General features: G+C 44.0%; 1 protein-coding gene across 3 annotated transcripts in view; it reads left to right on the top strand.

The window, feature by feature from the left end:
• The window catches only part of kif21b (kinesin family member 21B), a 121531-nt gene that overhangs the window by 68818 nt on the left and 39566 nt on the right, over nt 1–13147 (top strand). For all 3 annotated transcript variants that reach the window (XM_080425203.1, XM_080425202.1, XM_080425201.1), the window contains exons 15-24: nt 672–871; nt 1002–1109; nt 2795–3111; nt 3519–3696; nt 4427–4630; nt 5249–5350; nt 7012–7177; nt 8592–8652; nt 10607–10655; nt 11891–12141. In XM_080425203.1, coding sequence (XP_080281329.1) covers nt 672–871; nt 1002–1109; nt 2795–3111; nt 3519–3696; nt 4427–4630; nt 5249–5350; nt 7012–7177; nt 8592–8652; nt 10607–10655; nt 11891–12141 — 1636 coding nt within the window. The remainder of the gene's footprint in view (nt 1–671; nt 872–1001; nt 1110–2794; nt 3112–3518; nt 3697–4426; nt 4631–5248; nt 5351–7011; nt 7178–8591; nt 8653–10606; nt 10656–11890; nt 12142–13147) is intronic.

Genomic DNA, 13147 nt, shown 5'->3' with positions numbered 1-13147 from the left:
CATTCAAAGTCTTTGTCCTTGTCCTTCAAAAGTGTACAAAAAGTTTTAAGTGAAAATTCCATTCCAGTGATCAATGGCAGGTGTTTTTCTCTCACATTTCTAAAGCCTTTTCAACTGCAATGAAAAAAGAAATCTTTGCCTGCGGGTGTCGCTGGTGAGGGATTTTGCCTGTCAATCATCGCCTCTGCTCCGCCCCCCCCAAAGGAAAGGATAGGGGAGGGGAGGGGCGAGGAGGAGAGTGGGCGGGATTAATCGACTGTGACCTCACTGTCGAAGGGCCAAGCTCAGATTACTTTTCAGCCTAATTATTCAGAAAACCCCAGACCACAGAAAATCCACTGAATGTTCTAAGTTCAGGTTTTTTGGGTGTAATTGAGGTCATAAAACCCCAAATAAAACATTGAAAATAAAAAAAGTGAAAATGAATGTCATGATACCTTTAACAAAACCATGGCATTTTAAGATTTATTATCTTATATATCGTGAATCGCAATTATTTTGGTCACAATAATCGTGACTAAACATTTTCGTATCGTCCCGTCCCTAGTTAGCACACACTCTCATCCAGTGCAAGGTCCGAGTGACTCCATGAGCTTTTGTTAGTCAACACGAAAAAATAGCAATGGTCAGGATGCTATGCTAACAGTGAGCTAACCCCCTGCGTGTGGCAGTGTCCATGGAGAACTACACGGAGGAGAAGGCCAGCCGCATCAAGCAGGAGTACGAGAAGCGCCTGAAGGAGATGAACCGTGACCTGCTGAAGCTGCAGGTGGCGCAGAAGGAGCACGCGCGCCTCCTCAAGAACCAGGGGCGCTACGAACGGGAGCTGAAGAAACTCCAGGTCGAGGTCAACGAGATGAAGAAAGCCAAGGTAGGAGGAGCATTCGAATACTTTTTGGTATTCAAAGTCGAATGCAAAATAATCTGTATTTGTGAATGCCATAGTGTGCAGGTATATCGGTGTTACCAGTTCAAACAGTACCGCTGTGTGTGGTCCCCAGGTGACGCTGATGAAGCAGATGAAGGAGGAGCAGCAGAGGAGGCGGATGGTGGAGGCCAAGAGGAACCGGGAGATCGCCCAGCTCAAGAAGGAGCAGCGACGTCAAGAGGTCAGCACACACACACACACACGCACACGCACACACACACACACACACACACACACACACACACACACACACACACACACACACACACACACACACACACACACACACACACACAGGAATGGATTCCTACTGTGTTGTCCCGCGCCGAAAATAGCTGATCTGATAATTCACTGTTTCACAACATTGGGTCCAGGGACCACCAGGGGTCCCTTATAGGTCTGTTAGCTGTGTACACATGGAACCAATTTGACCCTTAGGGGCCAATTGGTGTCCATTTTTTACACTCTCAGAGTTCAACAGGATTTCCCTGTTTTAAATTGGGGGTCTCAATCGGGGTCTCAGCGATAGGTCCGTGAACTGAGGGTCCTTTTTAAAATGAAAGAGTTTGCAAATCACTGCAATTTTTGGGCGCGGCACACTGGCAATGCCACAAAGTATTAGATTATAATTATACGCATGTATTTGCCTTCAACACTAGCCTTACGTCCATTAGGATGTAAGGCTAGTGTTGCAGTACATGCACTGATAAGTGATAGTTTATATGTGAACCTGCAGGATGTGTGTGTGTGTGTGTGTGTGTGTGCATGCGTGCACGCACGTGTGCGCGTGTGTGTTGTTCCAGTGTGTGTGCCAGCTCATTGTGCATGCATGTGTGTGTGTAAAGTGATTTATAAGATACATGCATGTGTGTGGCCACGTGCATATGCGTGCACAAATGCGCGCGTGTGTGTGTGAATGGGGATAAGATGGTGAAAATATATTTCCGACAAATATTTTCAGAATTTGATACTTAGCTTGTGTGTATACGTGTGTGTGTGTGTGACACGTGTGTACACACACGTGTCTAAACCAAGGTCTACGGTACATCTATTTTTCCAGCCTCATGCAGTAAATGCATGGTTTGTGCATCATGGACAGTATCGATCAGTATATGTCTCGGACACTTTGAACTTCAGTATCAGTGTCACACCACGCTGCGCTTCGTATCGATCCATGCCCAGCCAGGAGGATGTGTTCCTCAGTGCATGCATATTAACATGATGACTAAGCAACTTGTTTGCTTAAAATTCAAGCGTTATTATTTATTTTGGATCCTCATTATCTCATTCACTGCCATAGTTTTTCAGAACAGTCTGCAGCCAGGGCCAGCGTTTTTGAGCATTTTTACATCATCAGTGTTGTGTAAATTTAGGTTTTTTGTTCATTTCAGACATTAAACCACTTAAACCTTCAATTATTAGTACTTGATTCGCTCCTCTCCCCCTCTACACCAAACCTCTTTGCCGAAAATAGCCAATTTACAAGCTCACAACAGTCATTGTGATCTTGTAGATCTGCTATTTTCGGCTAATGTTCCCCTCAGAATAGGGATTCTATGTGGTTAATGTAAAAGAAAAACATCCTATCACACAAAAATTCTGACCCCCTGTTGAAGACCCCTGCTCTATAGCATTCGGATATTGTGGGATAGTTGTCTGGCTACACAAGACTACATGAACCCTAGTGTCCCTATTTTCGGGACAAGCTTCGAGCTTGTGGATCTGCTACTTTTGAAACTTTTGTGTGACGCTGTAGTATGATCAAGTAGGGCATACATTTCACAAAAGAAAACGCAAAAAGTTAGAATATGGAGATTTTCTGGATTTCTGCCCGTTAATGTGAATCACTTCTGACTTACTCTACAGTACCAGATCCGCTCTCTGGAGTCTGCGAAGCGTCAGCAGGAGCTGGTGCTGCGGAGGAAGACCCAGGAGGTGACGGCCCTGCGGCGGATGGCCAAGCCCATGTCGGAGCGCGTGGCCGGGCGCGTGGTGGCCCGCTGGAACCACGCTCCGCCGGACTCCGGGGCCGAGCTGTCGGCCAGCACCACGGCCAGCAGCTCCGAGCCCGAGTCCCTGAAGAGCGTGAGCGGCATGGTGAGACAGTGGAACAACAAGCACAACTCCCACGGATACCTGGCGGAGAGCGAGGGCAGCATGGACGGCACCAGGGTCATCAATGGGTAAGATGGCTCGCTGTGTGTGTGCGCGTGTGTGTGTGTGTGTGTGTTTCTGATATACAGTAGGCCACAGTATGGGACACATTTTGGACATAGTACCCAGTTGATTGGGGACCATAGACTGTAAAAAATATGGACGAAGGGAGCCCCATTGTTTCCTACTGAACCGTTTTTCCACCATCGTGGAACTTCCGGTCCCGAAAAGCAACTGCAAACTAATGCTATTGGCGTTACCTATTGGATTTGACTGCAGTTGTGTATTATGTATCCGATAGGGTTAAAGACTAGGCTATGGTTACGGTAATTGGAATTAACGTAAATGCGTTATCCCCAAAAGTTAGCAAAACCAACGTGTCTGTGTGTGTGTGTGTCTGTGTGTGTGTGTCTGTGCGTGTGCGCGCGTGTTGCAGCAGGAAGAAGCTGCAGCGTAAGCCAGCTCTGGGCCTCATGGGAGCGGGCTCCCGAGGTGCCAGTTTCGCCAAGTCTGCCCGTCAGAAGTGGCAGAGCCTGGAGCGCCGCATCCTGGACATAGTCATGCAGCGCATGACCATATCCAATGTGGAGGCTGACATGGACCGTCTCATTAAGGTACCGTTTGTTCTCTCTCAGAAATAAAATTTTAAATCTTTAAAATTTAAAATGACACTGACATAATTTGAAAAAGTAATTCACACATTACCAGTGGTGGAAAGTAACTAAGTACATGTACTCAAGTACTGTACTTAAGTACAATTTTGTGGTATTTTTTACTTTACTGGAGTATTTCCCATTTTCAATACTTTTACTTCTATTCCACTACATCTCAGAGGAAAATGTTGTACTTTTACTCCACTATAATTATCTGAGAACCTTTGTTACTAGTTACTTTGTAGATTTAAATTATTATAAAAAAAAACATACACTAACCACTTCAGACATATTTACGTTGGCTATTTGAAAATAGCCGATCTACAAGCTCACAAAGCGACACGTTGTGAGCTTGTAGATCTGCTATTTTCAGCACGGATTTTATACATATGATAACTTGTGAAATTGTGCATAAAGAGTAATTATACTTTTAGTACTCAAGTATATTTTGATGCTAATACTTTTGTACTTTTACTCAAGCAAATTTTGAATATTGGTACTTTTACTTGTAACAAAGTATTTCTACATTGTGGTATTGCTTACTTTTATACAATGTGAGTAACCTTTTCCAACACTGCACATTACTCACCTTTGTTTTCCCGTGTGTGTGTGTGTGTGTGTGTGTGTGTGTCTGTCTGTCTGTCTGTCTGTCTGTCTGTCTGTCTGTCTGTCTGTCTGTGTAATGAGTTAGAAGCGCGAGGAGCTGGCCGTCCAGCAGGAGGCGCTGTCTCATAAGAGGGAGGTCCTCATGGCGGACGGGTGCGGCCCCGACGCCGAGGACCGCATGGTCCAGGAGATGAACGAGGAGATCGAGGTCCTGAACGCCAACATAGACTACATCAACGACAGCCTGTCTGACTGCCAGGCCACCATCGTGCAGATAGAGGAGACCAAGGTAAGCCCTTCCGTTCTAGATTCTTGGAACCGTGGTGCTTTCACGGATCCGGCCGCGAATCGACTTGCGTTTCCACCAGTTTTCATTTAATTTAATTTAACCATATTACTTGAATAGCTGAATGGTTAGAGAGTCTGCCTGGGGAACAGGAGTCCCCAGTTACCCCAGGTTCGATTCCAGGCCTGGCCAGCAACGTGTCGATTATATTATGACGAAGTCGAAGTGTCCATTTCACAGGGAAATTCAATCGTCAATGGCAGTTAGTTTCCCTTTTCTTTAAATGCTAATTAGTTGGGCCGGGCCGAGCCTCGGGTTCCATAAATAATAATAAAAAAGAAAATATATATAATGTATATATTTCTTTCAGGTTTTTTCGGGCTTAACATTATGGTAATTGTTCGGGCCGGGCCCTGTTTGAGCCGGCCCAGTTAGGGCCCAGTTAGGGCCGGGCCTTAATTTTCAGGCCCGTTGAGAACTCTGAAAACACTGAACTGGTTCAAAATCAGGCGGGGAAAAATAACGCAAACGGTTCAACCTCGTTGGAAAAAGGGGCCTATAGAAACAATGCTCTGAATGAACAGTAAAGCCTGACCTCTGCTCTGACCTCTCTGCTTGCAGGATGAGCTGGACTCAGTGGACACCTCAGTGGTCATCAGCTCCTGTTCCCTGGCTGAAGCACGCCACCTGCTGGACCACTTCCTGAAAACCTCCATAGACAAGGTGGGTTCAGCAACTATGGGAACAAAATAATCAATATTATATCATTTAATGTAGTTATGGATTATGAATCGATCCCTATTTTGATTTGTTATTAATTTGTCATTAATAGGAGAAAAAAAAAACTAAAAACTAAATTTGTGTGGCGTTGAGCAATAAAAGTGTAAATAAATGTTGTCAAAGAGATTTAGAATTAACGTAAAGAGAAGTGCCAACCGCTTAGAGGAGTGACCGTTAGCCTTGGCTAGCCCGTTAGCATTTTATTACCCTCCATAAAAATCACTTTTTATTGTCATGTAGTCGTCCGTTATATCGTCTCTGTCGGGTGGAAACCTCATAATGTCCAAAACTGTTACTTTTCAGGATGCAAATTCAACACGTTGCTTTGCCCCGCGTTTCGAGCTTGTAGATCTGCTACTTTTGATGCTTTCGTGTGACGCTGTAGTATGATCAAGTAGGCGTTGATTTATGAAAAAACACAAACAAAGTTAAAATATGGTGATAAGAGGTTCTACCCGACAGCAACGATATTTTACAATATTGCCCTGCTAATGGTATAGCAATATCGTATGGCAAATGTATGGTTATGTAATGGCACTGTAACTGCTTCTGTCAGAGGACTGCGTGAGTTAAAGTGATTTGTTGGAGGGTCAATGACCAACCGACGGAGAAATGACCGTTAGCCTTGGCTAGCCTGTTAGCATTTTATTACCCTCCATCAAATCACTTTTTATTGTCATAGAACAGAACCAGAAAAAGATTAGGCTATGTCAATGACAACTCCTGTTATATGCTGTATTGAAACACAGAATAAGTGTTTGCAGACAGAAGAATTGGTCTGCAGTCTTACTAAGTGGAAGTTGAAGTACTGTGTATGGGCCATGTTTGTGAAAAAGATCTATTGCACTAAATGTTGTGCTGTCACCACTCACCATGGAGCTGACAAGCTAGAACAAGTGATTGTTTAAGTTGCGGCACCATCTAGTGGTGCGTGTTTGAATTGCATGAAGATCAAACTGGTCAAGAAAGGCTGGCCTCATAACGTCGGACTCTCTTTTACCTGGTGTTTCGCCCAGGTGGGCGTTGGTTTTGAGGTTAGGTTTAGGCATAGTTTCTGTGAGTTTAAGGTTAGGTTTAGGCATAGTTTCTGTGAGTTTAAGGTTAGGTTTAGGCATAGTTTCTGTGAGTTTAAGGTTAGGTTTAGGCATAGTTTCTGTGAGTTTAAGGTTAGGTTTAGGCATAGTTTCTGTGAGTTTAAGGTTAGGTTTAGGCATATTTTCTGTGAGGTTAAGGTCAGGTTTAGGCATAGTTTTTGTGAGGTTAGGGTTAAGTTTAAGGTTAGGCATAGTTTCTGTGAGGTAAAAATGTTATGGTTTAAGCATATAACCACGCCCACCTGTGCGAGGGTTAGGAAAGAAAGAGGGAGTCCCTGGTTCATGCACAGTGAGGAGTGTGGTTACTAATGACATTGCATTTCTTCATCCATTGGGGTGTGTGTGTGTGTGTGTGTGTGTGTGTGTGTGTGTGTGTGTGTGTGTGTGTGTGTGTGTGTGTGTGTGTGTGTGTGTGTGTGTGTGTGTGTGTGTGTGTGTGTGTGTGTGTGTGTGTGTGTGTGTGTGTGTGTGTGTGTGTGTGTGTGTGTGTGTGTGTGTGTGTGTGTTCAGGGTTTGCAAGTGGCCCAGAAAGAGAACCAGATCCACCTGCTGGAGGGTCAGCTGAGACAGACGGATGTGATTGGCTCCTCCCACAACCACATCATCCTGGACGCTCTGAGGGAGAAGGCGGAGTACATCCCTGAACTGCAGGCCCTCATACACAACGTGCAGCAGGGTGAGACATTCATGTGTGTGTGAGTGAGCGTGCATGCATGCGTGTACGCGTGCATACAGTATGTTACTGCAGTGATTCTCTACCCATTGTTTTAAGGCCCCCAGGGGGGGGTCCCCACATGATTTTTTGGGGGTTCCCCAGATGACAGTGAAGTAACAATTTAAGGATTTTTAACACATCGAGTGCCAAAAACGGTCCGGACCGTTTTTGAGAAGCTATGCGTTATATGCCATAAACGGTCCGGACCGTTTGTAAATGGTAAATGGTGCATTTATATAGCGCTTTTATCCAAAGCGCTTTACATTGATCGTGTCATTCACCCATTCACACACACATTCATACACCGATGACCAGATGACAGTGAAGTAACAATTTAAGGATTTTTAACACATCGAGTGCCAAAAACGGTCCGGACCGTTTTTGAGAAGCTATGCGTTACATGCCATAAACGGTCCGGACCGTTTGTAAATGGTAAATGGTGCATTTATATAGCGCTTTTATCCAAAGCGCTTTACATTGATCGTGTCATTCACCCATTCACACACACATTCATACACCGATGGCGGAGGAAACCATGCAAGGCACCAACCTGCTCATCGGGAGCAATTAGGGGTTCAGCGCCTTGCTCAAGGACACTTCGACACTAACCTTTGGGGGAGCCCCCCCAGCCCGGGATCGAACTGGGAACCTTTCGTTTTCCAGTTCACTCTACCCGGCCACTCTACCCCTGAGCCACTGCCGCCCATTTCTTTTTAAATATATTTTTCCCACTTGGGGCGCTCTAACGAAACTTTGGGATCATCCAAAGAGTCTCTAAGAAGGAGAGGCCGGATGTGGATCCATGTCAAAAATGCTTCCGGTCGTCCGCTCCAATGTTATCTCCTTGACTAAAAGCTTAATATCTCCATTTCTTTTTAACGTGGTGGAAGTGAGCCGTTTTCGATCGGCGATCACTCTGCAATGGAGGATCGCGTTAGAAATATTATTGTTCCAGGCGTTAGTCGGGACCCTCCGCCGTCTCGCACGCAGGCTATGTTTACATGCACGTCCTCGTCGGGGCTTCTACAGCACGAAACATATCAGCGTAAGTGGATGGAAGATATGCTGGCACTAGATGTACCCTATTTTAATAAACCTCTGGCACACGATGTGTTAAGACCTTTTTAATACCTAAAAAAACAAAAAAGAGAGACATTTTTCCCCCAGTCCCATATGATTATTTTGGGGCGTCGCAGCCTGAAAAGGTTGAGAACCACTGTGTTACTGTATCACTGCAATCTTGTCCCTCCCTCCTCCGACCTAGGTCCTTTATTCTCAAAGTGTTTTTATTTGACCTTACACATAAATGGTACATCATAAAGTTACCGGCTGCTGAGCTGTTGAATGATAGTTTGTGTGCCCTGTGTCCTTCCAGAGAACGGGTACACCAGCACAGACGAGGAGCCCTCTGAGTTCAGCCAAGCATCTGACAGCAGGTGAGACCTCTTAACCCTTCTCTTTTCTGTTCAACATTTACATGCTCCCAATGGCACAGACAAACACTGGAAAGCAACAAAATATGTTGGCGTTGATTAATACAGACAATTGTATTTACACAATCGTCAGGGGACTAATGGTCGCTGAGCAAATTCATTGTACAATAATGTTCTTCAGTTAAACAAAGACAAAACTTTAATTGTGTTTGGAGCCGAGGTAGAATTATTAAAAGTCAGCTTCAATCAAATACGAATATTTCAAGGATTAAAGGGATTGTAGGCGATTCAGAGATAAACAAAGGGAAAAAATCCAGCAGTTCGTTTCCCCGACCACCAGGGGGTGATGCACGGAGGACTTCCATAGAGTAAGGACACTTCTAAACGGGCCATGCCGAATATAGGTTACTTTATTCGGATACAATTCGCGGAACTGCCCGCCCCTGCCGGTTCTCTGAATTTTTATTTTTAAATAGGCTCTTTCATGACAAATTGACCACATATATGAAGTTAAACAACTAAATTCTATCCAAACGCTATCTGAAAAGTAAATTATGTGCCTCAAAAACGAAGTTAGAGAGCATTTTAAAACCGAAAGTAAAAAGTTGACACGGACGCGCACGGATGCGCACATGCGTGCGTTAATTTACGGACCGGATACCCGGATGTGTAACCTAAATAGTAGGGAAAATACGGATTTCAGAAAGAGGAGTGTTTTTCAATGCAGGAAAACACCCCAGCATCATTATATAGTGGCTGATAGAGGGGAAAAAATGCAAAATATATATATAGAGGTATTTTTCAAATTTAGGCTTAATGTTGCCTACAATCCCTTTAAGGACTTACGTATGTCTCTGGGAGATTTAGAAAAATGTGTCCATGCATTCATCTTCAGTAGCCTTGCTTAGTGTAATGGTGTCTTTACACATGGATTAAAGTTCTTTCAGTCATTTGGATTCCACAGAAGCCAGCATGTCTTCTATGGAAGCATGTTGTGCAGAGAAAATAGCCGATCTACAAGCTCTCACTGCGCCTGCGACTGCGTCTTGTACAGCTCTCCGTACAAGATTTACGTATCTGACGATTGATACCAAGATAGTGGATCATATCACTCCAGTTCTTAGATCTTTACACTGGCTCCCTTTCTGTTAAAATAATTGATTTCAAACTACTACTGTTAGTTTATAAATCATTGAATGGTGTGTAGGCCCTAAACCAGAAATGTAACTTTAGGGCCAAAATCCAGTACATTTCTCCTCTTGTTATGAACCATCCAGGCCTCTCAGGTGGTCTGGGGCCACAGATCTGCTTTCTGTCCCCAGAATCACAACTCCACAATTCTGGATCAAACTCCCAGAAAAGTACAGGTCTGCTACGACTCTGTTCTTTTACATCAAAGCTACAGTACAGACCTTTCTGTTTGCCGCTGCCTTTTATTGAGGGTTTTCTTTTAAATCATTTCGCAAAGCATGAGCTCAGTTCAGGGCTCTCCCCAGGCTGGCAGAGGGAGAGTAGTGCCCAGGATTACAGCTGATAGACAATTGGCACTGGGTGAAAAAATGCGTTACACAAATCGTGGGATAAAACATATTTAAAAAGAAATATGTCTTTAGTTTCATAATTTTTAGTTTGAGCTTTTATTGCACTCTCTTAAGGCTCCGTCTTAATGCTTAAGGTAAAGCACTTTCAAATGCCTTGTTGTTGAAATGTGGTATACAAATAAACGTAACTTTCCTTACAGTATACTGTATAAGGGGGGAAAAAGCTGTCGATGTGCTATTCTCGCTTGAATGTTCGCCTGTTTTCGCCGAATATATAAGCCCATTTCTGCTGAACGTTTGCCTATTAGGACATGCCCAGAATAGCGACACCAGGCTTCACGTGCTTAACTTAATTCTACAGTCTAATATTACATGTATTAATTTAATTAACATTTCTTTCCCCTCTCTCCCTCTAGCGTGTCTCAAATGAAAGAATCCAACAGCCAGGAAGACTTCAAACTGAAGGTTGGTGGTTTATAGTGTTTCATTCAAACTATCACAGATGGAGATGTGGTAGTTTGTGTACTGTACACAGTAGTCAACAATACAGTTTTAATCCTTAAACCCATATCAGTATATCGTTATGTAATATCTGCGGTTTTGCATTGACAACCTCATGTAAAGTTCCCTTTGCCAGTCAGTTTAGTGACTAGAGTAGCTGTCATTCTTATTAGTGACCAGAGGGTGGCAGTGTAACTACATGCTTTGAATGCTCCAGACTCAGTTCCCAATGACAGGTTACATATCGTTGCTGTCGGATAGAAACCTCTTATCTCCATATTTAAACTCTTTGTGTTTTTTTGTAAACTGACGCCCTACTTCATCCTGCTACAGCGGCACACAAAAGCATCAAAAAGTAACAGATCTACAAGCTCAAAACGAGCTTTTGTATCTGCTACACTTTTGAATTTGAATCCTGTAAAGTAACATTTTTTGGACATATGAGGTTTTCCACCCCCGAAAGAGACAATATTATACTATGCAGGCAATGTATAATATTGAATCTTCTCCTAATCTCCTTTCCTCTCTCCTCTCCCCGAATCTTTATCCTTTTTCAATCTTCTCTTTTCCCTCTCTGTCTTATTTCGGTCCTACCCCCCCGCCCGCCCCCACCCCCACGCCCCCATGTCGTCTACTCCAATTCATCTCTCTCTCCACTTCTGTCTTTTTCTCTCACCTGTCTCACACAACAATAAATCCCACCTGTCTAACCCCCAGTGGTGTAAAGTAACTTAAGTACATGTACTCAAGTACTGTACTTTAGTAAGTACAAATTTGAGGAATCTTTACTTTACTGGAGTATTTTAAAATGTCAGTACTTTTACGTCTACTCCACTACATCTCAGACTCGGAGACAATTGTACTTTTACTACAATCATTTGAAAACTTTAGTTCCTTTGCAGATATACATTATTATATTATAAAACATATACATTAACCACTTCAGCCCTATTTTATACATAGGCTATTTGAAAATAGCAGATCTACAAGCTCACAACGCGTCGCGATGCGACACGTTGTGAGCTTGTAGATCTGCTATTTTCAAACATTTTAGTACTTTTGCTTTTGCTGCTTTACATATATTTTGATGCCAATACTTTTGATACTTTTACTCAAGTGTAACAAGAGTATTTCTGCATTGTGGTATTGATACTTTTACTCAAGTAAAACATTTGAGTACTTTTCACCACCACCACTAGGTGGAGCCCCGCCTGTCGGCCCAGATGAAGGCAGTGTCGGCAGAGTGTCTGGGTCCCGGCCTGGACGGCTCCTCCTCCTCGTCCTCCGGCGGCGGCAGTAAGCCGCAGCAATTCACCAAGTCTCTGGCGTCTCTCACCGACATCCAGGAGGACGGGCTGAGCCTGGTGCCGGGCAGCCTGGGCTTCAGCCTGGCGCTGCACCGCGAGCGGGCCACGCGCACCATCAGCCTGCCCATCAGGGGGCACACCTTGTAAGTCGCGGCTGCAGAACCCATTTTTACATTTTTGGAAAAATAATTAAATCCGAAAAAATCGAATGTTCTAAGAAAAAAAAGGAAAGAAAATACAAAAAACTACATTTCCATAGCCTGGTATCCAGCCTGCTTCGCTACGTTCGGCGGACTTTTTTTTCTCTCTTCGCTTCTCAGTCTGGAGAGCACCCTATTGACTCGTTTTGCAGAACTACAATGGAACTACATATGTTACGTTGGGCAACGTCGTTGCTGATTGGATGTTGTTCAAACGAATGACGAATCACAACGATCACACTGTTTTTTTTTGTCCCGCCCCGCACCACAGACCAATCAGAAGCCACGGTAGGTTTCGAAGCTTTTGGCATGTCCCGCCTCCCTTGGAGATAGGAGGCTTTCCAGACTGAGAAGCGAAGAGAGAAAAAAAAGTCCGCCGAACGTAGCGAAGCAGGCTGGATACCAGGCTAACATTTCCATACCTTTTCAAATGTATGCTAATTAGTCGGGCCGGGCCAAGCCTCGGGTTCCATGAAAAATATCATAATAATCATAATTATATAATTATTTTAATATTAGGTTTTCGGGCCTAACGTTATGGTAATTGTTCGGGCCGGGCCCTGTTAGGGCTGCCCAGTTAGGGCCCAGTTAGGGCCCAGTTAGGGCCCTAACTGGCCCTGTTCAGAACTCTACTCACAGCGCGTCACACGTAAGCTTGTAGATCGGCTGATTATAATTTATAATGGATTTTTGTACATTTGGGTCCTGGTGGGGACGAGACACCCGAATTTCTCTTTTTGGGGTCTTTGAGCTAAAAAGTCACGGCTGTAAGTCACAGAGATTTAAGGCAGTGACGCATAACGTCTGGGACGTGCCTTCTAAGGTCTGGAGAAAACTATACATAATATCCTGCTTTAGTCCTGAAGGGAAAAGCTGCTTTTGTGCGATACGGACGGGACTAGATAATTAGCTTTTGTCTCGGAGAATGAATGTGAAATGAGTGTTATAT

This window comes from Gymnoscopelus braueri, assembly GCF_963280865.1.
Source record: "Gymnoscopelus braueri genome assembly, chromosome: 3".
Classification (NCBI taxonomy): domain Eukaryota; kingdom Metazoa; phylum Chordata; class Actinopteri; order Myctophiformes; family Myctophidae; genus Gymnoscopelus; species Gymnoscopelus braueri.
The sequence above is the reverse complement of the archived record's forward strand: the minus strand, read 5'-3'. Positions and strand labels throughout refer to the sequence as shown.